The sequence below is a fragment of the Drosophila gunungcola genome (genome assembly GCF_025200985.1).
Source record: "Drosophila gunungcola strain Sukarami chromosome 3L unlocalized genomic scaffold, Dgunungcola_SK_2 000005F, whole genome shotgun sequence".
Taxonomy (NCBI): domain Eukaryota; kingdom Metazoa; phylum Arthropoda; class Insecta; order Diptera; family Drosophilidae; genus Drosophila; species Drosophila gunungcola.
In genome coordinates this window covers 5,121,974-5,145,831 of record NW_026453180.1, presented here as the reverse complement: position 1 = coordinate 5,145,831, position 23,858 = coordinate 5,121,974, and the positions used below count along the sequence as shown (strand labels likewise).

Here is a 23,858-nt window from a genome sequence, read left to right as displayed (position 1 = left end):
TTATTACTGATGATTTAATGAGGCGCTTGTTAGGCACCCTCTAGTTTCAATCTGGTTTCTTATTTTAAGAACGGCTTTGACCCTGTCCTTATGGTAAAACCACATTTCTTGGCACACAGATCATTAATGACTACCTAATTTGAAAATTTAATTTAAGATTCCGGCTCCTGGGTAACTAAGAGTCGAACCTTTGGCCGATCGGTTTTCTTGTTTGCCTTGCTTTGTTTTTTCTGCTGCCCGCTGTTGTTGTTGTAGTCTCGATTGTGTCTTTTGGTCTTCGTTTGGCATTTTGCGAACGTCTGCACGTCTGCATATCTGACTCCCGGGGACAGAGGGGGGGAGGCTCCCAGGGGTTACAAGGGGAAGGGGGGCAGACGTTAGAGCATTTGGTTGCTATTTTTAATGTTGACACGTTTGAAGATCGTTGACTCTCGCGCAGACGGTCAATGTCCACTTGGCCAGCAGACGCAGCATCAGCATCAGCATCAGCATCAAGAAATGGAAAAGAAGAGGCATCACCAACCAGCAGAAGAGGGAATTCTGCATTGGAAATGTGAAATATGCGCGCATTTTTCCTGCCGGTCTCGGTCTGGCGATGACAGAAGCTTAAGGAGCTCCTCTGGCTCTGGCCAGAACTAGGTCTGAAAAGGAATCGTGGCTTCGGGAGAATCGTGTGCGAGCATTGAGAACAATGCGAGAGACTGGCTGGAGACCCAAAAGTGCAATAGATCATCGATCACGATCGGCATTGACTGAACAAATAGATCAGCAGTAAGCAAATCCCCAAGGAGAGCGATGGAAAAGATCATTGGAAAAGATCAGTGGATAGAACCCATCTTTTCAGACTTTAAAAACTGATCAATGTTAAGTATAAAAACGTCTTATCCGAGTTTGGAAATATCACTAACAGATGCTTCTGAAACAAACAAGAGTGTGATGAGCTTATGAATTGATCACGAATGCCCAGAGAAGAGTGCTCTTATTGTGAACCCGAGGAAAACTCTGCGGCGAGAATAAAGAATCTTAAGTTGAGTTTTATCCCCAGCAGCAGATGAGCAATACTCCGCAAACAAACTCTTTATCATCATGCGGAAATCCATGGAGTGTAAAAGAGGTTTTTCTGACACTGATGCGACGGCTTCCTTTCACTCCGAGGAGATCGCTCCAATTCGCCATGTCAGGATCGGTTCCTCGATGGGCTCAATTAGCCACACTCCGTGCAAATCGCTGGAGTCCCGAAGCTTCTCTTTCTCTTGTGGATTTTGCGGCTCTGACAAGTGACACGATGATCCACTGCGGCTGTCATAAATCTAACCCACCGCCCCGATACGACTGGATTGTTCCTGGAACCGGGGAACTCATCTCGAACAGCTCGTCCCTTTCCCCTCCTCTGTTGGTGGTCAAAACGGAGCTGGTAAAAAGTGCAAATCACTTCATTAATGTGCCGCCATCGTTGTCGTTGCCGAAGTTGCAACATTGTTGCCGCAGGGCAGCATTTGGGCGGCTGCCCATCATTTAGCTTAATGGATCCGCCGGCACCCAGTTTCCACCTCGCAGTTCCATGTTCCCAGCTCGCAATGTTGTGGCAACAAAGATGCTTGACTCAGCCCCGCCCTTGTCCCCCATCTCACTTCATCCCTTCAAACCTTCTGCGTTCTTTAGTTGTTGACCCGCAAACACAAACGGAAAAAGTTCGTCAGGCGCTCGAGTTCCTTGAACGATCTGCTGTCGTCAATGGGTTAAAGCATTTAAAGGAGTCCAAAAAGACGAAGAGAAAATAAGCTCGATCAAAAAATACCCTAGAAGGAACAAAAAATTTGAAATACAGTTTTTCTGTCATTAAGCTTAAAATTACATAAATTGCTAGGGAATCCTTCAAAATTCTAGCCACACTGTAAAAACAAACCGAAATGCGCTTGAATAAAAAATACCTCAAAGAATACAAACAATTAATAATATGAATTTCTGGTCTTATACTTGGAATGTTTAGGAATCCCTACAATTGTAGCAATATAGTGCTCTGAAGAAATGAGTTTACAATTCAAAGACATTTCAGATTTTGTTCACTCAAGAACAGTACTGCCTAAGATACCCTTTTAGCCCAGGGAATGCACAAAGAACGCACACTCATGCCGCGGCGATGTCACTGTTGTTTTAGTTGTTTATTTTCTGCACTGCCCGATGTCGGCACGATATGCTCTTCTGCAACAATGTTGCATGGGAATGCCAGACTCCAGTGTTGTCGCTTTGGGTTGGTTCTTCTCGGATTGGGAGGTGGTGACCAAGTTGCCGGTTGCAAGTCGGAATGCTGCGACTTATTTTGCCGCATCAGCGCTGCAGTTTGTCCGTTAATTGAGCGTTCGACGAGCGATAACCGATGATCCCCGACTATAGACATGCAGATATCTCCATTGCTCCCACTCTTTCGAGCGGGAAGAATCGTAGAGGAGGCCCAAGGTCAAAGATCGATGACGGGAGCTGGCTGAATGTGTCAAGCGCATTTTGCAGGGGTTTCTTCATTCGCTGTGTAAATTTAATTGCTCTCGTAATTCTCTCAACACTTAAAACGCTTATGGCGCATTGTCCGTAGAAAGCCAAACGAAAGCTTCCGAAAAAGAAAACTTGAAAATTGTGTTAAGCATTTACACGTGCCGCAGCCATAAAAGATGGTCCGAGTTTGGGAACCCCTGAAGCGGATGCTCTACTATTGCGGAATTTGCTATGGCTGTGGGGCTCTTGACTTGGCCAAGAGGTGAGCGATCGCCGGAGCGGTCAAACACGTGTGCAATAATACCATGGGAATATTGACTGAGGTAAGCTTCATGACTTGAAAGAAAATAAATAAATAAACAAGTAATAAATCGATATAAATATTCCCTAACTAAACGCCAGAAATAAAAGTTCCAAATTTCAGCAGTACACTGTTATCATAACTGAAACAGCCTTTTCCTCATCTTACTAACTACACCGCACATTGATCAATGAACTCTGATAGCGCCTCACTTTATCGCGATGCCATAATTATAGGGCATACCAAAACCTCGACTGAATTCCTGAATGGCGGAGAATGTTGGAGAGGAGGGGGCCGATCGCTTCAAGCTCTGGCTGTTTTGTAAATTGAACAAACGAAACATTTCGAGCGGCGCACGAAATAAATCTCAAGACAGGCACAACAACAACAGCAACCTGGTGAACAAACAACAACAAGTGACAAGCACAACAAACAACAATGAGCAAACACAAGTCAAAATACAGAGTAGAAAGAAAACGAAACATATACAAAATGAAGGAGAAACAAATAATAAAAATTTCATGATTACTACGGGCCAAATAAAAAGGTGTCATTGCAGGTGAGAAACGAGAGCACACACAAATGCCACTTTGGAAGTCCGAGCCCAAAGGCCCCTTCTCGAATAACTCATGGGCTATATAGAAGACGGCGTGTGATTGTAACTTACTAGAAATCGAAGACATATACTGTGTTTATGCGATGTCCATTTCATGAAGTGGGGAAAAACGTGTGTGCTTTTATTTATTTAGCCTAAGCGGGTGAAATGGTAAAGTGCAACCAACTTAACTCTATAAATTAGGTGGCAACTTCGGACGCAAAAGTAAACAATTGAGGATAAATTTAACTAAATTATACTCGCCCTTAAATTATCATTGATTGTCTTTGGCCTTCTCTCAGCATTATTGTTTATAAGTTTTCGTCTTCGCTTTGGCGATAGTAAAAGTATTAAATATAATCTAAAACAAATAATAGAACCTTATTTTGCACGTCTGGAATCTCTTGTAACATTATTTCACGAATTCGTCTGTACCCAGGGGCTGGTTTGATTTCGTGTATTCTTGAATTCATAAAAATAATAGCATAAACATAGTTATAGGCACCACCTCTACCACAAAAAAAAATAAAAAATGGTTACATTGCTTCGGCTAACTGTTCATGGGTTTTCATCAATGAATTTATGGTGGTTCTCCCACCCCACTTGTTTGCCTTTAATTTATCATATTTACCACTTCTCCCCAACTATTTTTAGGCATTTTTCTTCACTCTTCGTTTAATTCATAAATTATAATGCCTGACTTTTTGAGCTTTTATTATGAGAGGGTAGGGGAAATGTTGGTCAATTGCTTGTTGGGGACATTTATGGGCATAAATTACTCTACGAGTTGTAAATTTCTCCAAAATGCTAAATTAAAAGTTATTTATTGTATTTGATTTGCTCGACGTGCTTTGTTTGTAAAATGTGCCAGAAAAGTCTTGAGATGGGGGAACAAGTCATTAGGGGACAATAATGTGACCGGAAACGCAGTGGAGAGGCAGTTTTCAATGTGTGATAAGAAGGGTTACTATGCTGAATATTTTAGTAGTGAATTTGTTTTTTTTAATTTTTAATTATGCCTTCAAACTTGAACTAAATCCTTATCTAAGCTCCTTGCAAGTGTAATTAAAGCCAAAGGCATTGGCCATTTATTGCTCCTAGTGTGATTCAAACCACTTTAAAAGTGCCCTGAATATCTCCGCATGTTAATTAGTGATTTCCAATATCAATATTGCTATCTCAGCCAAATGGAGTTTTACCCTCCACACATGGAGGTTTTTTAGGGCGTGGCCAAGCAGCCGCAACCAGTTAGCCATTTAATGGCTTGTCTAATATCCTTTAACTGCCATCGGGCCATTAAAAAGCATAAAGTCATTTAGTAATTAATTTTCATGTTGGTTCCGTTGCCAGGAGATAGATATGATGGGTCAGAAGATGGTGAAGGGCGGGTGGGTGCACAGTCTATACGGATGGGGGAGCCCCGAAACAGGGCGCGGTCGAGTTTGGTTTGGCTTTTTCCCCTCGCCGCCCTTCTGTTCCCTTCTCTTCTTTCTGTACAGTCCTTTTGCACTTTTGCATACGTATATTAACAAAACAAAACACTCGCACACATGCAGGCGAAAAACGCGCCAAACATGTCCTACCTCTCGGGGTTTTCCAGTGCGCACGTCAGGATGCTGGAGCCGCCGATGCCGATGCATTTGCCGATTGTGTATGCCGGGTTTATTTCCAGCTTTCATTACTACGAGAATTTTTACTACGTTTTATCGATCCATCTGCTCTCGGTGTGTATTCTGTATCCTGCTGCTGTACGCCCAGCCAAAAAAAGAGCAGGACCATCAAGAGCCGAAGTTGAGTACACCGAGAATACTTGCGTCGGGTTTGGTTTAGAGATGATGTGTGGGTGTGGACCTGTTTGTGGGATGGGTGGGGTGTAGATGGCGGAGTTGGGCGAGGCCACATCAAAAGAGCACCAGCGAAAAGTGGGAAACTCCCGCCCCTCGTTTCACTTTCCACTTGATTCCTTGCGCTTGACAGCCCCCTGCCAGGATGCAAGGATGCAGCTCTCTCGCTGCTCAACTCTCTCAGTCTGTGTCGCGGCCATTGACCTCTGATGTCAAACAAAATCGGTGCGCACTTATTATATAGAGAGATCGGGGCAGGAACAGGAACAAGGATTGTGGGTCTGGGTTCTGGGTACTGGGTACTGGGGACACTCGACCACGGTCCAGGGAATTGCAACTTGGGAAAGGGGATAAAAAGGATGGCAGGATGGCTGGCAGGATGAGTGGATTGCCGTGGATTGAATTCTGTGGTGCTGCAGGACCTCGACTAGAGTTGCCTTACGGCCAACTTCAGAGTTTGTTTTGTGCTGTGTAAATTACGTTATTTACGTGTATATTGTTGGCCAGAGTTCGGGTTGCTTTTGTTGTGTGATTCTGATGGGGAAGCTTAAATTGGATACGCCAGCAATTGGAAATTGTTGCAATTGTTTAACGGTCGAAGGGAAAGGCCAAGAAATCGGAGCCGTAAGCTAAAGCAACCGTCAAAAAAAAGGTTTCAAATATAAATATTTAGAAAATTGATATCGGTAATTTTGACTAAGTTTTGATAGAGTTATTAGCATAACATTTTTATTAACCAACTTTAAAGCTGTCATTTTCGTTATTTTAGCTAAAACTGATAATTTTTACAACTGACTGAAGGTTTGTGTTTATTTTTAGCAAGTATATAATGCAAGGGTAGGCAAAAGTTAATTAGGTGTTGTTTTTGGAAATATTAATAAATATAAAATAAATAAATAATATAACTTTTTTTTATTTTAGGGCACTGCCACACAAATTATCGTTAAAAAACACCTTTTCAGGGAATTTTAGCAATTAATAATTGTCTACATGATTATTACATGCTTCGTGTACTTAGTAAAAGGGAAGCATTTGGCGTCGTTTTTTGGGAACCCTTTTACTTTTACATAGACTAAACGTATAAAAATTCATTTATTGATACCTATTGTCCATTGTGTACAAACAAAGCTCATTAATATTCACTTTTAATTATATTTAAAGTAAAACGACTAAACTTGTTAGTCTTACACATATTTTACACATCTTAAACATATTTTAAAATATTCTCTATATGGTTTTTGTCTAGACTGACAGCTGGTTTAAGAAAGATTGTACAGGTTGTTGGCCCGACTAATCGCTTCCAGTTGCTCTAAAGCTGCACAGTGACCAGAAAACTGTTCTACCAAATTGTGTTTCAACCAAAACTCGACAACGGTATGGAGTTCTCGCAGGTGTCCTCCTCGCTTTAAAAAATGTATATAAGTATTAAAATGTAACAAAAGATGATTTCTCCGTACTCACTTATCTATGCGCCGCAGAAAATTCTGGATCTGCTGATTCTTTCCAATAAGGGCATAGAGCGCCGCAAAACCATGGAAAGCCATGCAGAAGCTCACAGCATAATTGAGGTGTGATCGCTCCTCCCGGTAGTAGTTAAATGCAAAAACGCATACGCAAACGAGCCACACAAGTGCCGTGTAGCCGACGTACTTCCAAAAGGACCTGAAGCGGTTTTTCTCGATGGATTCGAAGCTCTTCTCAGTCTCGATCTCGGGCTGTTCACTGATATAGATCAGACTGAGAATATAGAAGAATCCGCAAATGGCACAGGCAACAAAAACGGGGGCGTACAAATAAATCATAATTGACCAATTACGAGCTGAAAAACAAGGAAATTAAGGATCATTGCCAGATAAGGAATCCACTAACAGTACTCACGATCAAACCAGCAGGTATCGCCTCCAAAAATCAGCCGATAACCATAGTAACTGAAGCCCACAAAAAAAGACCAACCCACGGCGATCAGTACGATCGGAGTGAAGATCAGCCAAAACATCAGTTTGGTGAAGACCACGCCGTGAAAGCTCAGGTAGAGCTTGAACGAAATGAAGCTTAGGATGTAAAATGAAAGAACCAGATACATTAGCGCCAAGCTAGCTAAAACGGGGGAAAAATTTGTTAATCACAGGACATTCTTTGGTGGGTATTACTTACGTAGAATACGACAAGCCGCAATAGAGAGATTCGCTGGGTTGTGCAGCGTGAGATAACCCAACAGGGCATATCCCAAGATCATACAAATGGCGTAAGTCTTGATGGCCACACCATAGAAACTGTTGCGCATCTCCGAGCACAATAGGTACACCATTAGCACAATAAACATGGATATTATCGCAATCAAGAGGCCTGGAAAGAGCATAAGCTGGATAAATTTGGAGCGAAAAATCATTTCTTGCGATCAAACTATCACTCGGCACCCGCAATTTCCTTCTGTTGTTTCAGTAATTACTTTTATGAGCGTACTATTTTTAAAACACACAAATTTGCCCCGAAAGAAATTGAAAGCATATTTGTGATCGGCCTAATCGCATGTAGAATGTTTGTTTTTGTTACTCACATATGGCGTAGGTCCATTCCCGCACGCCCAAAACAAAGTGTAGCTTCTCTGGGGCGCAGGTTAATGGTTGCCACTCCCAAGTGAAGTTCCCATGGAGCAGGGGAGTGAAGCAATAGTGCTTGGAGAATATGTGACCCCGATGGCTAATGGTTCCGTTCTAAAGTGCAGAGTCGATTGAAAATTAGGTGATTGAAAAGATCTATCTCATTACGCACCTCGTGTAGTGTCCAATGAACGTATGCGGATCCCTTGGTGACCGCCTTCATGTGCCCACACGGCGTGTCCACATGGATACTAAAACGTGGCCGCAGTGCCACATCCCTCAGAGTGCCATTGTTCAACTCCACCTCCATGTGGCTCTGCGAGGGAAGAGTGGACAGCTCGGCGGTTGGGACTGAACATTGCCTCCTCTCTAGGTCGTAGATCTCGCCCTCCTGACAACAAATCCGCACGCAAGGCGTCTTTTTGCAGACACAGGCCCTCAGATGTGGGGTTGCCGGAATGCGGATGCCATTCTCGATGACAAAGTCATAGACGGCCACGAAATGGTTGGGAATCACAGTCCAGTTGTGCACGTAGGAACCATCCGAACCGTAGCTTCCGGTGATATTTGCCGTGTCGATAAAGGCGCAAGGATAGTGCGTCTCCTCGTGGTATCCCGACGAGTAGTGTGCTGCCGCAAGGATGAAGAGGAGGCCAAACTGCGCCATTCGAAGAGACATTCTTGACTGCCGATCTCTCTCTTTGGTTCCAATATTTTTGCTCCGAACACTTTTTTGTTTACATTAGAGCGTCCAATTTATGCCTGTTTACCTCCAGACGATTGCCAAACCGACATCGAACCGAATCGAAATGAAATGAAATGAAATGGACTAGATAGACACCGAATAGTAATGCAAAGTCGGAGGTGCAAGGCGTTAATTGAGTGAGCGCCGGATCATCATCTGCTCCTGACACGGTCCGAACTTCGACTGTTGGCCGAATCCCAGCGAACTCAATCGAAGGCAGTCTGCTGTGGTGTCTGCGGTGTTTTTTTTTGTGGCATGGCAAAGCGCACACCCACTTTGCTTGGAGGTGTTCGAGGAACGTGTGGCATTTTGTTTACAACAACAAAAAAAGGGGGAAAACAGACAGTCCGGAAATCATCAAAATGGTCAGGAAATGCTCTATAGTTTAATGGGCTAGATAATCGGATGATGTGTTCAGATATTTCTGATTATATTTGATGGAAAAAATTTGTCTTTTTATTTATTATATATTTGACATTAGTCCTTAAGAAAAAAAAATCGTTTACTAATTAATTACATTCAGAAAAAATTAATTTGGTCTAACCTTATTATCAATATTTAAAAATTCATATGGCTTTATTAGAAAGTTAAATCCTCTTTAAAACATATATATATATTTTTGATTAACCAATTTCTTTATTTGGTCCGCTTAATTCTGACTTTGAAACACAATTCCCATATCAACCACCAAACTTTATATTTTCCCACAAAAATTAGTGTCTTTGCTATTCGTATTTCTTTAACTCCTTTAGAAAAATGAAATATTCGCGCAAAAAGTATTGGACCGGATACTCTGTAGACATAGGCATGGATTCACATATACTAGTACAGATAGGTAGGTAGGGATGACCATTGTCAATTACGTCATTAACGGAGCATTTGTTGCGTGCCACTTAGCTTGCGGCTAATCCAGCCGACAAACCCAACCACAAGGCATCGAATCCTACCGACTCGAGGCACGTCATCGAGTCAATCGACCCTCGTGGGTGGACATTCGAGGAATAGTTTACGATTTAGCCGTTAACCGGGAACCCTCTTTGATAGGTCTGCCTTGATATTTGCCTCTGGACAAATTATTCATAAAGGAAACAATTTGTAAGGGAAGAAGGTTGTTGCGATACCTATAGAATTAAGAATTTATTCGCTTAACGGAATTAATTTGTGTGGCAGTTTTGCGGATTTTGAGGAAGATTGCGATGTGAAATATTCCATTGATGATCAAAGTGGAGGTGAAATCACAATATTTTGTTTGGCACTGATAACTCTGATCAAATCGGAGAGGTGCTTTTCATAAGTTTATTGAATCATTTTCTAAGGGCTAATATACTGAGGCACTTATTGTATATACACTTATCTGTGTGCGACAGACTAAATGAGTCATAAGCTACGTGAATACCAGAGTTCATAGATGAGCAATCATCTCAGTTCCAATTAAAGTGATGTCACTGTCGGCTTATAGGGAGAGTCTGTAAAAGAAAGGATTATTATTAAAATGAAATGAGATAAAATCTAGGTAATTGTCGTTGTACGCACCTGAAGCTTTCAGATCGCCTTTCTCATCAAATTTGTAAACGCGAGCATTAATGACACTTAGATCAGTCTGACTTGATTCTCTGCAGAAAAGTCAACAAATGATATAAAATTTCAATCTTCTGTTCGGAAATTAAAACTACTTACACATTGATGGCCCACCAGGATTTCACGTGCAAATTCTTCCCGAGTAACAGAATAAATCCAGCTATTGCCAAGCCCAGAATGCAAATTCCACTCCAAAAGTCAATAATGAAGAAATGCTCTCTCACTCTGGCCATTATATAGACCACTATTTCACGAATCCAGACAGCAAACACGCCCACTACGTAGGCACTGAAGGCGTAAAAACTGTATGAAAATGCAGGGTTAGTTTGTGGTTAGGTTTGAACTTCCATCCGAGGTGCTTACTGAGTCTTGACAATCTTCAGTTGAGTGCCCAATATGTACTGTGTATCCGGAGGCAGTTCGTAGATGGAAAAGTAGGCCTTTAAGCAGCATACAATGCTGAAAACCAGTAGGATTGCAATGGGTCCGTAGTAGTAGATCAAAATACCCCAGGTACGAACTAAAATCGCATAATTAAATGATATGTTTGTATTAGTAATGAATGATTTATATTATTTTATAGCTTACTGTCGAACCAGCAGTAGTCTTCTCCCATGCCTGGCTTGTAATGTTTGGGCAACTTGGAGTCCTGGGCAAAGGACACTAAAAACCGAAGACCAACCACTGCCAGGACTGCCAAAGCATACGACAACCGACGCACCCAGTTCCTAATAGCCTTTCGTTTAAATTTGAGCAGAAAGTCAAAACTGCAAATGGCCAGGAACACGAAGGACAGCATGATGCAGAAGTAGGCCAGAAAACCTTGGAACAAAAACAGTAAGTTAAGTGCTGGAGGTTAAAGATTTATCATAACGCACCTATATTCCTGCAAGCTGCATGCGAGAGCTTCATGGGATTCTTCAAGGCCAAGTAGACCAACAAGGAGTAGCCCACGATCATGGAGAGCAGATAATAGATGATCAGCTGGCCATAGTGACTTTTCCGGGCATCTCTCACAGAACCAAGGAGGGAGAGGATAAATATATTTATAATGATGGCTATAATACTGCCTGAAAAAGAAAACATAATTGTTATTCCTCGAAAAGTATAGAACCATTGACTGCACGTACATATGGCGTAGATCCATACTCGGTAGCCCGTTTGGAAGCGTTCGCAACTGAGAGGTGTGAGTTCCCACTGATCGGGCTTGTGTTCCAGGGGGCTAAAACAATACTCATCAGTGGTCCACAGGCGGTTGTCCCTCGCCAGCGATCCATTCTCGAAAAGATCCCACTGCCAGAAGCTTTCGTGCTTCTTGTCAACGAACTTGTTCCGGCACCCGAGTTCTGTGCGCACCACAAACCGATCGACAATGCGCACTTGATCCACCGACCGATTGCCGTAGGTCAGCTCCACATGAGTGGACTCCCGTATCTGGTGCGGCTTCGAACAGTTCCAGTGCTTGGAGTCGAACACGAGATTCGCTGGACAACAGAAACTGATGCAGGATTTTAGCAGGCAGACGCATCCGCGCAGGTGTTTCTTGGCTCGGTACTCGACGCCGTCGATAACCTTGAAGGAATACTCCGCCATCAAATGTGGTGGGACCACCACGCCGGCATACGAGTAGGAGCCATCCTTCATCCGGAGACCATCAGTAATGTTAACCGTGTCCGCATAGGCACAGGGATGGTCCGCACTGGCGATCTCCAGTGAACGTACGCCCACAAAGAGCCAAAGGCCCATTGGGATGATCCAAAGCGATGCCATGGCTAACTGAAACACACTTGGTGGAAGTTCGGTTTGATCGTTCGTCGACCTGACGTCACAGGCTGAGCAGCTCGATAATTAAGTAAACAAATATGTGAAGCGATCGCCGTTCGCTTTGGGCAATGCACGCACACTCGCCGAGTCACAAATCCACAGCCAACAACAATCGAAACAAAAAGTGACAACGACGCTGGCGCGGGTCTAAAAACGGCTGCGATTGCGACAACGACAACACCAAAAAGAACAACCATAAACATAAAAGCCTGATGGAGAGACTCTCCCAGTTTGTCTTTCTCTCTTTAAACGACAAACCGGCAACCGCAACGCAGCTCCATGCTGGCCAAGAATAAAAAACAGACTAACTGATTAGCCAGCCCCAAAACCAGACGCGACCACAAGCAACCGGCAAAGCAGCGATGGGGACCAGTCCGTCCCCCTCCACTGAAATCGGCTGTGGAATCTCAACCAGCGCGACTGGCACATTCAAAATTTATTTTTTGATATGCCCCAGTGCTGTGGTGTTAGCTATTTTAGCCATTTCCAGGAAAAGGCGTTGGAAAATATATACTTTTTAAACTGTTTAATGTTTTCCAAACCGTTCAATTTTCCAATGAAACAAAATTTTCGAGTCCAACTTGTTGCTAGGGCTAAACGGCTTTACCTAGGCTTCGTTTTTTACAAATTCGAAAACTCAACACGGTGTATGTCAATACTAAAACAATTTTCGTCTAACGAGAGGTATGTTTCTTTGCTTGATATTTTACGATCTTTTTTGATGAAAACTAGTATGGGAAACACCAATCTGAAACTTCGATATAATTTAACGTAGACTAGAAGATTACTATACTCAAAATCGTACAGGTTGAAAAACTTTGTCTAGAGAATGGCATGTGTATTAGCTAACACACTTTACGATCAAGTTTAGCACAACGTCTGTGTCTTTGCTAAATTGTGACCTCTTTTTTAAGTTAATAAATTCCTACCTTTGAGTGAGATTTGTCAATCGACTGAGGAAAACGAACCATTGCTTTCTTTTTATCTTTGGCTTTATTAAGCATGAAATACAATTTTAAAATATGTATTTTTTATTACACCAGTAAAGATAATGCAGATGCAGATATGGAGAATGGTACGTATATGCAAAGAGAGCAGTACAAATAACAAAAATACAAATCTCAATTTCAACAAGGCACATCTATATATAATGTATATGCTGGTGGTTTATCTTGGACTTAGGCTAGTGGAGAAGTATAAAATTTGATCTCTCTTAGCAGGTGTTCCGAGAACCGCTATAATTTCATAGGCATAAATACTAGGTATGGCGCTGCATAGCGTTCTTATACAACTAATCAGGTTGGTCACATGACAAATAAAGAGAGAGAGTGGGGAGAGGATGGCTCGTGGTAGTTTGATGGATTGGGATTTCCTCTAATAGTAGTGTCTTTCATAAAGTACTATCCGTATATGGCTGCTGCTGTAAAATCTGGAAGATATCCTCCAGATCAGGGTGGGATTTGCATTCAATGATAAGGTAATATTGAGGTAATCAACATGAATATTAGACTCATAGACTCAAAGAAGATAATGCTTAGACAACAGTTTGCCCCAATTAAGTATGCGTTGAAAGATTTACCCTTCCTGCTCTGGACACCTTCCAGTATAGACTATTCGATGCTCGGCCCAAGGCGACTGATGTTGCGTTGCTCAGCGAAAGATAGTGGTTCTCTGCGGATCCACACTGGAACTGATCACCAGCGGCTTCTCCACCGACGGCTTCTCGTGCAGCGACAGGTTGGCCACGCTGCTCGACGTAGTTTTGGTGGAGTACTGGCTCTGACGTTGGTTGCTGCCATCCCGCACACTCGAGCATCTGCGGTTTTTATGACGTCCATTGCGTGGGCAGTGTGGAATAGACAATGGCGGTAAATCTGATTAGAATGGGTTCGATTGAGTGCTCGGTATTGGTTAGCAAAAAGCAAACACACAGAATGCAATCGATCAGATAGGATCAAAACAGATTACCTCCACCAGGACAGAAATGTTAAATAGTTACTATGATAAGGTTTTAAGGGGTTAGTCAGGGCTGTCTATCGGTAGTTTTTAATTGAGGTTAATTACACTCTCCACAGGAGAGATGAAAACTTCTACGCTTGAGGATTACCTGTGACCAGTTTAATTAGACGGCTGCCTTCGGCCTGAGACTCGGATCAGTGGCATTCGCACCGATCTTGTCGACAGCCTTTAGGTGCAGCTTTTTCGGCAGCACATTTGAGTCGGAAGTAATGGAAGTCGAGGTGGTAGACGAGTTCAAGCCATTCGAGCGCTTTTTCTCCAGCAGTCTTCAGTTGACAACGATCGGTGATCACAATGATGTTGGGACACATGCACATATGGACACACATTGTGGATACAAACATATGTTCTTGTTTAGATCAGGGCACTTAGTTATGTTATTACTGGTTTAGTAGCTATGTATACGCGATGCGTAATGGACGGATTTTGGTTCTTGTGGCTTAGTAGTTCGTACTGGGGTACAGCACTAGGCGGCTGCAGGTTCGAGATTGTGTTGATGGTCAGTGTTGTTTTTAAAGTTAGTCTGCTGGCTGTTTCTGTTGGTGTTGAGCTTGCAGTTAAGCAAAAGTAAAAGCGGTCTGACAACGAGATAAGTACAACATAAAAGGCAAAATAAAATCAAGGGCTTTAAAACAGTCAGGATTGCTAGGTGCTAGTGTATCCTTAAATCTGTAGGTGGTTTGAAGTATATTTTGTGGGATAAATACAAATTATGAGTGCACTTTCTTTAATCATACACTTGTCTGTAGTGAGATTATCCCTGATACTTGTTTGCAAACTTTTGCACACATTTTAGAAAAATCCTTTTCCCTATCTAGGTGCTAAAGATTTAAGGAACGCATTCGTATATGCTTGAGCAGGTTAGTCTAAGGCCACAACAATCGAGCAGAAAGAGCCCTGCTTACTGCAATCGACGGGAACAAATCAGACTTCATGTGAGTGAATACCGCTGGTAGAGCCATTGGCGAAGGCGTTGCGGATGACCACCAACTTGCGGATCTGGTTGGAGGCGTCCATAAAGCGCTGTCGCATGGTTATCGAGGTCGGACCCATCGTAACGCTCTCAGTCTGCCGCAGACTACGCACCCGAATCGTTCTGAGAATGATCGGGGTTAAAGAATTGATGGTGGATGCAGAGTGGTGGACACAACACACAGGAGGAACCCCTCAGGTCGCATGGATGGATCAAGCCCGAAAGGGGCGGGACAATACAAAACTTTTACTCAAAGTGGAGCAACACTCACCTGTTTGTGATCAAGCTCTTGACCTTCTTCTTCATCACGAACAGCATAAAGATGAGAAAGCCCTGCATGGCATTGGCCAGATCCGAGATGTAGAAGATCTTGGACAAGTTATTGTTGCTGCCCACGAAAAAGGAGACAAGTTCCGACAGCCAGGTGACGCCCATGATGAGGAAGAGGCGCAGGAAGAGGCCGAACCTAAGGTGAGACCGAACAGGACAAACTCTTATAAGGAATGAATGAAGAGCATTGAAAACATCACACTCACTTGTCTTTTTCGGTTCGCAGGTTCTTGGTGCTATTCTCGCTTGCAATTATCCTCGCCATCTCCCGCTGCACGCCGTGGATCTTGATCGCCGTCATTATGAACATGATTGTATTGGCCACGACTATCGCCAGAATGGGGCCGTAGAAATAGATCATGGCCGACCAGTTGTTCATGTCCAGCCAGCAGTATGTGCCATCTCCGATTCCCGGTTTTAGATATGAGGGCCAACTGGTGAATTCCTGGGCGAAAAACGTGAAGGCCAGAAAAACGACGGCCAAACCCCAAGAGTACAGCGAATAGAACAGGAACCGCTTCTTCTCCTGGAACCTGTTGATGCCTCTCGTTCCTCGAAAGTTGTGCCACAGGTCAAAACTGATAACGTTCAGCCACAGGTAGGCAGACATGAAAAAGAAATAGGCCGTATATCCGAACAGCTTGCATTTCACGCCCAAGGCATCAATGTTCGTGTAGAGTTGTACGTAACACAGCGCGGTATAGCCTACGGATAGACCCACCAAATAGCAGACCAAACTCTTGCCGTGCTGATTCCGAAGCTCGGGGATCAACAGGTAAACGGCTATGGTCAGCAACATGAAGGGAATCGAGAAGAGCATGGCTGGTGGGGAGAGATGAAAGTCGAATTATTGTAAGCTATTACAAACAAACTAAAACTTAAAAAAGGTGTAGTAAACGAAGCATCAGCAGCCAGCGAGCTAGTTTAAATGTAAATTGTTTCACTGCAGCTGGTGCATCGTTTACAACTAGTCTTGTGGGAAAAGATTCAAGTCGGATTATAGAATAGCTTTTCGTAAAAGCTGTCTGGTAATCGAAGCATTCTGGAAATCACACAATTCCAGATGAGATTACACTTACCATAGGCATTGATGATCTTCACTGTGCTGTGCTCGTCGGCCATGTCACAGTTGGCCGGATTCAGGCTGTAGTAAGTGTCCGTATCGTTCACAAAGGTCGGCACAAGGCAGAATTCGTTCTTTCTGATGTGCACTTTATCGTCCACGCGAAGCATAGAGCCGTTCGCAAAAATGCGATATTCATCGAAGTTGTACAATTCTGGCTGCAGGGAAAACATCTGGGGGCAGGGGCGGAAGCTTTGGATCGCAAACTGCTTGAAGATGTTTACCGGTTCTATCGTTTCATTAGCGAAGGTCACATTGAGCATGGGTGGATCTGGCCAGGTGCGATTGTCCGCGTGGTCCACCATGCATTCACCTTTGATAGAGTTGTAGACCTGTCGCCACGGGCAGCAGATGTTGAGGCAGGCCTTCAATTTGCAGACGCAACCACGTACGTGCATCGGGACCTCTATGCGTTCCGTTAGTGACCTGTGTATGTAGTCATATGTGCCGACCAGGTTTCTTGGAATAATCGTGCCATAAAAGTCGTAGCTTCCGTTGGGAAAGACCCTGTGCCCTGTAAGGTTGACAGTATCATAGAAGTTGCAGGGAACATTCGGGTCATCTATAGTGTGGTAGTGGTCCTTCTCGGCCATGACGAAAGCCCCGAATGGAATTCCCGGAATCAGACGAAATACTACTAAGCACAGGATACCCAACAGAGTAACTCCACAGTAAAGGGATCCACCTCGTTGCTGGATTTTCTTCGGCATAATGGAGGTTCTGAAGACAGAGCTGTATATCAGTGTTAATAATTGGCTTAACAGTAGTTAAATAGTAAAACAAGGTTATTAAATAACTAAATCTTATTAAACCAACCTTTAGCTGTTATTCTTTGAGCTTTAAAATATACTTGGATTTCCAACCTCTAAATTGAACTCTATATTCAACGTGATAAATATTTTAAGTTTAGCGAAACAAAAATAAGCTTGAAATTATAGGCCCTTCCGTACTAAAATTAAAACATTTTTCTAGTTAACTAATCACTACGAGACTTTTATTTCACTAAATGCATTATCTTAATAAGCCATACATTTTTATTATTCAGTTGGGAATGCTTAGATATGGAGCTACAAAAACTTATGCCAAATGCAGGAACCAAATTAGTTACCGATTAGTTAGTCGTTAAATATTTAGCTAACCGAAAGCGAGGCCACTAATTTGGGAAATTGAGCTAGATAAATTAGTGAATCATCCACGCAGGCTAAAGGACAACAGGTTGTCGGAAGGACTCAATTAAGCAGGAGCGGGAGTAGCGTCGCAAGCAATTAGCAGGCAAACGAGTCCCGTGGGGAAGACTAGCGACTATCCAAGGTCTCCATGGGGCATCAATCATGGGGTCAGCCACGCAGGGAGTGCAGACGGAACAAACATTTATGGATTCGTGTTAAATGGATAGTAACTGCCGTCGTCTGTCAATAGCGGTGACATCGAACCTGGCACCCCCTCTTCCTTCGCCCCAAAGTCAGCTCCAATCCAGCTCTACCCACTTTTCAAGCTCCGCTAACGAGCCCGCTCTCCATAAATTCATTACCAATGTCAAAAGCTATACCACTCGCTATCTTATCTTGCATCATTAGCCTGTGGGGACCTAATTCATTGATCCGCTGATTGTTTACCCTCGGTGGCGAGGAGAAGTGTAAAGGGTAACCTGTGGCATTATTGGCAGGCGCGTGGGCCGCAAAATTAGCATGAATTTATGGGAGACGATTGGAGGGTGGCGGAGGAAGAGCAAACACATTAAACTCCATATAGTTGGCTAATGGGGAAAATGGATACTGGCGGCGGGAGTGAGAGTACTTATCTTGCGATAGAAAATTAGCATAATTAATCGCTGAGCACATGCACTTGGGAAATTTCATCACTGACCACATTCGATCGTTTATATCTCCGCACAAAAGTGCGGATATTTGAAAAATAATCAAAACATGCGGAACATTAAAATCATGAAAACAATTGGCCATTAAATTGAAATATGGCCAGCGAGATTTTCCAATATGTGGATTCTTGAAATTTCCCCGCCTCCACCGAGTGTGCCAAAATAATTTGCGATCGTTTTGATAAAAGCAATATTTCTTCTATATCTCTTTTTGGCGTTCTACAGCTTTTTTGTGTATTTATATTTTGATTGGCCAAACAATTATTCAGGCTGAATTGTTTTATTCGATTTCCAAACGATTCCCAGTTCTAGTGAAGTCGTAATGACCGGAACGATTAAATATTCCGATCGGGGCTTACATTGATCGCTTGATTGATGGCGTTATCGTAATGATGAAAAAGTGGTTCTAGGAATCTAAAATGAAAATGCGTGCAATAGACTGTGACTTGGCAAGGATTTTAGTAAGAAATATCAACGTTCAGGAATACAAAGATAGAACCCACCTTAATAGACAAATAAATAATGTTTAACTGCGTTTTCTGAAGTAAATATGCCGGATAAACGCGATAAACAAACTGTGTTCTACTCCTTCTTCGATGAGTTCAAGTTTGAATCGGAATCCCAAGGGGGAAACTTTTGATATGTTCTAGCAGCCGACTCGTATAAAATGTCTTATTTGTGGTCGGTAAGGTAACCGTAACCGATAAGATAAAAGTCAATTGGCCAACGCCGCCTGCTAATTTCTGACAAAGGAATATGACTTTCTTGTTTATTTATATGTGTAGAATGCTCTGCGAGTGGCAACTTATCGAATCCCCAGTTCCAGTGAAATATGTGAGCCATTTGAGGGCTTTGATGGCTTTGATTGCTTACTTACAGATGCTCGACTATGCGACTCCTCAGGTTTTTCGTATTGGACTCGGTTATTATCTGGTTGATTATGACAGTTTGGGAATTGTCCATGGTCAGGATGTGGGTGAGAAATGGGCGTCCTAAGTCATTCAGTGGCACTTAGCCCTTCTAAATGCTATTAAAATCCCATTACACTTTCCGAATCCCAGGGCGTAGAAGATTTATCGACACGGGTGTCACAAGGCGTATGCGTAATTTTAAACAAACAGCGACACCATCCACATATTAATATTGAAAATGACCGAACAAAACAAACACTATCTGGCCAATGCTCATGTATAGTATGTACGTTTTGAATTACACGGAAACGAATTTCAATTCATGATACCTCAACTCACATAAATAATAATTTGTATATTATCTTTATCCGCGTTCAATGTTTCTCTTTGGTTTTTTCGCTTATGTTCTTAACCACTTTTAGTGCTTATCACGTATGCCACAAAAACACTGGAAGAGCTTCTTATATATATGCCCATTATCTTGGCAAGGCCCGCGCGGTTTTCAGTCCGTATCAGAAGTGGAACTAATCGCCAAAGACAGGAGATACTACCCTGCGAAGACCCCATGATTGCAAGTCACCACACCGAATTTGAACTGTGGTGAGCTGCGGTGGGTTTTCGGGTAGATAAGTGCGATTACAGGGTCCAATTTTTTTTTATTTCTCCGCCAAACAAACACTGGGCAAAACAATTTTTAATGGCCAACCCATTGACGGGTTTGCTGGTGGGGCTCTACTTCGCTATGTATTTCGTGAGAAAATTCCAGCTCGAGTATTTTTAGACCCCCGATGCTGTCTGTGGATTGTAAACAAAGGCGGGCGGTTCTATCAATTGATTGCTATTAGAGTGGGCGGGTGGCAAGTTCGCCAAATATTATTCCTCTGACACCCGACTTTTCCACTTTTTCACTTTTCCGGGGGCAGGACAGCAGTCAACAGATCCCGTTCGGGAACTCGAGACCGGCGAAGATAAATGGCCTCAACATGAATGTCTGTTGGCGCTTATTAGCTTTAGTGAAAGCAAAAAATGTGAATACCCCGTGGATTATGAATCCCAAATGGGTTCTTCTTTCTTGACTATTTATAAGGTTTGTTTTGCCTGATGTGTTTCTATTTAGAGTTTACTTTAAACCCCCAAACAAAGAAAAAATGTGGTTGTTAGAATTCCTTACCAAACATAAAAAAATTTGATGACTCGTGGAGTTTTAACTTGTAGGAAACATGATCAAGTAAACTTTTCCAACGTTTGCAACCCCTGGTGGTTAATGTGATATATTGCGTTAGTAATGGTCCCTCGTGCAGTCGAGATAGACTATTTATTCTCAATTATACAGGAGATAGGAGAGCTAGCTGTAAAAACACACCGCAAACTGGCTAACTAGAAAAACATTTTACTAATTAATTGGTATATGCATTTGGCTTATCACGGAAACAAATGCACAGCGGGAGAGCCCAACTCCCCAAACAGCGAACCTCTCATGTGGGTGAATGAAATTGTAAACGCGGCCCCACTTGCAAACTAAAGTAGTGGCAAACATGTAATATTTTTATAGATAATAATAAAGGGCACTACGCTGGAGATGTTTTTTATATATTTATCTCCAACTCAGGAGGTAGGAAAATTGTAGCGAAATAAACAGATCTCAAAGCAAACAATAAACAATATTCCCAAGATGTTTCAACAACAATTCCAAACAACAGCCAAATGTGCGAAAGTGTAAACAACATTCAACAAATTCGAATTCTGAAACGAAAGAAACAGTTCAGATCCGATGGGATTGGATTGGATGGCCAAGGTGCGGCCTTTAGGGGGCTGGCCAGCCATTTCGCTATAATAACCAATTTTCTCAGTGACTCAATAAAATTGCATCGAGTGGGAACAGTTGGATAAACATTACCCAGGCGTCAGGCAGTATTTGTCATGAAACTAGCAGTTTTCAGCTCTGATTCTACAATCTGGCAATTTGTAAAGAGTAAGCTCAAGCAATTACTTTTTTATGGGCCATCGATTAATATTGCACACTTTTTCTACAAGTGCGCGGCTTATCAACTGAGTCAGATGCATTTGTCAAGTAAAGCATTTGTTAGTTGTATAAGCTTCTTAACTAATTTGAATAAAAATATGTCACTCGTAAAATTAAAATAACATCTAGGAGAGTCCGATAAGTCAACATACTTCAACAAACAAAATGGTGTATTATGTAAGCCTTTTAGCCATAAAACCCCCTCATCATTAATTTAAAAATGGAAACTCAATAACTTGTAAAAATAAATGTCGTTCAGAAGCCATTACTTTTTGTTGCTGATTCTTTCGTTGGAAATTCTATGAAAGAGAAAATTCTGAACGCGGAAATTCTTTGGTATTCGGAAACATTTAAATTATATACGTAGAATGAAAATGAGCTCAAGGCATAGATACTATTTAATTTATGGCAAGCGAGAGAGATATTAATTATAATATTGTTAATGGCATGCAACTTACCAGGCTCAGGTGATGAATGTGATGAGTAATGTGGACAACTTGAAGTTGTTTGCTGCTGATCAACAGAGTTCTTCCTGTTGTTGTTTCAGTTCGCTCACATTCCAGTTATAGATCAATGGGGAACTTCGTTGGCACTTGCATTTCACGTTCGGCGGTGTCGATAGCTGAAAACACTGACCAGGTATGGATGGGTAAACAAAAACACAGTCAAACCTCTGTGAGAGTCTCTTGGGGTTTGTGGGTTTTTTGTCGCCTTGCAAAACGCTTTAACGAAACATGGTTTCGGTTTTAAATTCGACTTGCGTTACGAGTTGGCAGTGATATTTTATCAGGTTTGCTGAAGGTGGGTAACCACAGAAACGCTTCTCAAGAAATCAACAGATCCTCATATCCATAATGTTCATAACGCAGGTCTCTCTAAATATTTTTCACTCACTGCCCGGCGCAGAAACTTCAGGTACTGGGGAATTCCCCGGGGAGTGGGTGTAAGTATGCGAACACACGGCAACCGGTTACGGTGGAGCGGGCTTTAGACACCGGCAAAATCACACGCTAGCTTACGAGTTAATTAACATTGACATTCGTAATTCCGATCTAAAAATAGCTGCCCCTGTTTTGCCGGGTTTTTCAATGGAGTTTTCGATTCGACCGAGCAGAGAGCACCCACCACGTTCACTGAAGTCTTGACGCGAACTGAGGAGCTGTGTGTGAAATACTGAAGGAATTAGCAGACGTATAGCAGAGCCATGTTATTGGTCTGTAAGTCGACTTCACTAATTGAAAGGCAAGCAAAACAAAGCGTCCGACAATACGAAATTTGATCGAGTGCCAACAGTGGCTCGATTGTGTCTGCGGGCAAACAAAACAATTATGTCGGACAATGAATGGACTTCTTGAGCGAAGCGGTGGCCCCAGGGAAATACGAGCACTCGTGGTGATGACTCAAATTGTTTAACATGCTCGATTTGCGAACTAATTAGCAGGGCGCCAGGCCAGCTTTTTGAGTCAAAGAAATTCTCTCGCTGTATAAGAGTCCAAAAAGAATTTTCTTTTGTTTTGATCTCATCTTCGTTTGTATAATCGAGAGTTTGGAAAGAACAGACTGTATTCTTTGTACAGTCCATAGATTGTTAAATCACTAATTGATCTCTCCTGAGGACTTAGATATGCATATTCGCTTATTGTCAACAATTAATCAACGTTAAGCTTGGACAAAAAAAACGAAGCTCTAGCATTGACAGTAAAAGAAATCTTTCTTATCGTTCTGAATCGCCAAAGGCTGGGTTATATAAACAAATGCAACGACAGATTTAAGCCATGTAAAGGAAGCCAAATCCCACGTCCCAAAAGTTGGAAATAAAGCATTAGCACGTAAAGCCGAATCACCCAAAACGGTACGGATATGTTTATTTTAACTTAACACTGCACGACGTGTTCGGAATCAGCTGTGTAGACCATAGCTGTGTAGTTTAAAGCGGTGGCCAAGACCATCCATGGATCGAAATGAGCAATAGAATCGGACATTAAACACAATAACAGATAATAATCAGTTAAAACTCCCATTTGAAACGTGTCAATTGATTTCTGGAGAGGCAAGAAGAGGCGCTTCTGTGGTATTCCCTAAAATTGCTTGCCGTCATTTGGCGAACTTGAGAAAAAGACAAAAACTGGTTTTGGCATTGAATCGGTCGCAGCGACACATGTACATAAACATGGGTTCAGACAAAAATAAAGATCAGTACGAAACAATTGGCAATACATGAAGAGACAACGCGACTGTTTGTTGTGGGCCGAGCGAGACATTAAAGTCGCATTATAAGCATCAGGCAAGGCTCCTCTGGTTTCGCAACTCGCCAAAGGGGCGGATACCCAAGCACAGTGGCCTTGAACGGGGAACATTCCACAGAGCGATCTCTAATTGCCTCAGGATTTCTTAATTGGCAAACACACACATTATTTTTATCACACAGTTTCTATCACTTTGGTAAATTTGTTTTGTTAATTGCTGTTAAGAGATGTGCTTACAGGACCGGAATTAACTTTGAGATAAGCGCGACTAGCAGAGTTTAATTAAGATATATCCCGCTTATCGTACGCCGAGTGACCCGCAAGTGAACTTCTTCATCAGCCGAATTCGCTGCTACTGAGGCCGATGCTACAGTTCTGTT

General features: G+C 42.4%; 4 protein-coding genes across 24 annotated transcripts in view; 1 reads left to right on the top strand and 3 right to left on the bottom strand.

Moving 5' to 3' along the window:
- Positions 1-23,858, top strand: part of LOC128259048 (uncharacterized) — a 367,779-nt gene that overhangs the window by 130,014 nt on the left and 213,907 nt on the right. The window lies entirely within an intron of this gene.
- LOC128259036 (probable G-protein coupled receptor Mth-like 8) lies at positions 6,310-8,954 on the bottom strand. Its single transcript, XM_052991151.1, has 6 exons — positions 8,003-8,954; positions 7,788-7,944; positions 7,385-7,576; positions 7,109-7,327; positions 6,692-7,049; positions 6,310-6,633 (listed from the first exon to the last, which is right to left on the bottom strand). Exons 1-6 carry the CDS (start codon positions 8,507-8,509, stop codon positions 6,585-6,587), a joined length of 1,482 nt encoding a protein of 493 aa, XP_052847111.1. The 5' UTR covers positions 8,510-8,954; the 3' UTR covers positions 6,310-6,584.
- LOC128259033 (probable G-protein coupled receptor Mth-like 9) lies at positions 9,819-12,293 on the bottom strand. The gene is made up of 7 exons (XM_052991147.1): positions 11,284-12,293; positions 11,032-11,223; positions 10,742-10,975; positions 10,517-10,673; positions 10,253-10,456; positions 10,109-10,188; positions 9,819-10,041 (listed from the first exon to the last, which is right to left on the bottom strand). The coding sequence occupies exons 1-7, from the start codon at positions 11,921-11,923 to the stop codon at positions 10,007-10,009; spliced, it is 1,542 nt and encodes a 513-aa protein (XP_052847107.1). The 5' UTR covers positions 11,924-12,293; the 3' UTR covers positions 9,819-10,006.
- On the bottom strand, positions 12,948-23,843 carry LOC128259030 (G-protein coupled receptor Mth2). 11 transcript variants are annotated; one of them, XM_052991134.1, is made up of 7 exons: positions 23,716-23,843; positions 21,691-21,863; positions 16,379-17,154; positions 15,506-16,121; positions 15,241-15,435; positions 14,902-15,092; positions 13,654-13,793 (listed from the first exon to the last, which is right to left on the bottom strand). In XM_052991134.1, the coding sequence occupies exons 3-6, from the start codon at positions 17,130-17,132 to the stop codon at positions 14,921-14,923; spliced, it is 1,737 nt and encodes a 578-aa protein (XP_052847094.1). In that variant the 5' UTR covers positions 17,133-17,154; positions 21,691-21,863; positions 23,716-23,843; the 3' UTR covers positions 13,654-13,793; positions 14,902-14,920. The 11 variants fall into 11 exon arrangements, with proteins under 11 accessions (XP_052847088.1, XP_052847094.1, XP_052847095.1 ...); XM_052991135.1 differs by having other exon boundaries at positions 21,691-21,954; positions 23,716-23,837; XM_052991137.1 differs by lacking the exon at positions 23,716-23,843 and adding an exon at positions 23,643-23,661.

Bases quoted from the DNA above. Each gene is read 5' to 3' on its own strand.
- LOC128259030 (XM_052991127.1), bottom strand. From the start codon at position 19,261: ATGGACAATTCCCAAACTGTCATAATCAACCAGATAATAACCGAGTCC. The intron at 16,122-16,378 runs GTAAGTGTAATC...TCTCCCCACCAG, and splicing joins GAAGATCATCAATGCCTATG to CCATGCTCTTCTCGATTCCC. The intron at 15,436-15,505 runs GTGAGTGTGATG...GTCTCACCTTAG, and splicing joins CTGCGAACCGAAAAAGACAA to GTTCGGCCTCTTCCTGCGCC.
- LOC128259036 (XM_052991151.1), bottom strand. From the start codon at position 8,509: ATGTCTCTTCGAATGGCGCAGTTTGGCCTCCTCTTCATCCTTGCGGCA. The intron at 7,328-7,384 runs GTAAGTAATACC...CCCCCGTTTTAG, and splicing joins TGCGGCTTGTCGTATTCTAC to CTAGCTTGGCGCTAATGTAT. The intron at 6,634-6,691 runs GTGAGTACGGAG...CATTTTTTAAAG, and splicing joins TTTCTGCGGCGCATAGATAA to CGAGGAGGACACCTGCGAGA.
- LOC128259033 (XM_052991147.1), bottom strand. From the start codon at position 11,923: ATGGCATCGCTTTGGATCATCCCAATGGGCCTTTGGCTCTTTGTGGGC. The intron at 10,457-10,516 runs GTAAGCACCTCG...ATTTTCATACAG, and splicing joins CTGAAGATTGTCAAGACTCA to TTTTTACGCCTTCAGTGCCT. The intron at 10,042-10,108 runs GTGCGTACAACG...TTTCTTTTACAG, and splicing joins AGGCGATCTGAAAGCTTCAG to ACTCTCCCTATAAGCCGACA.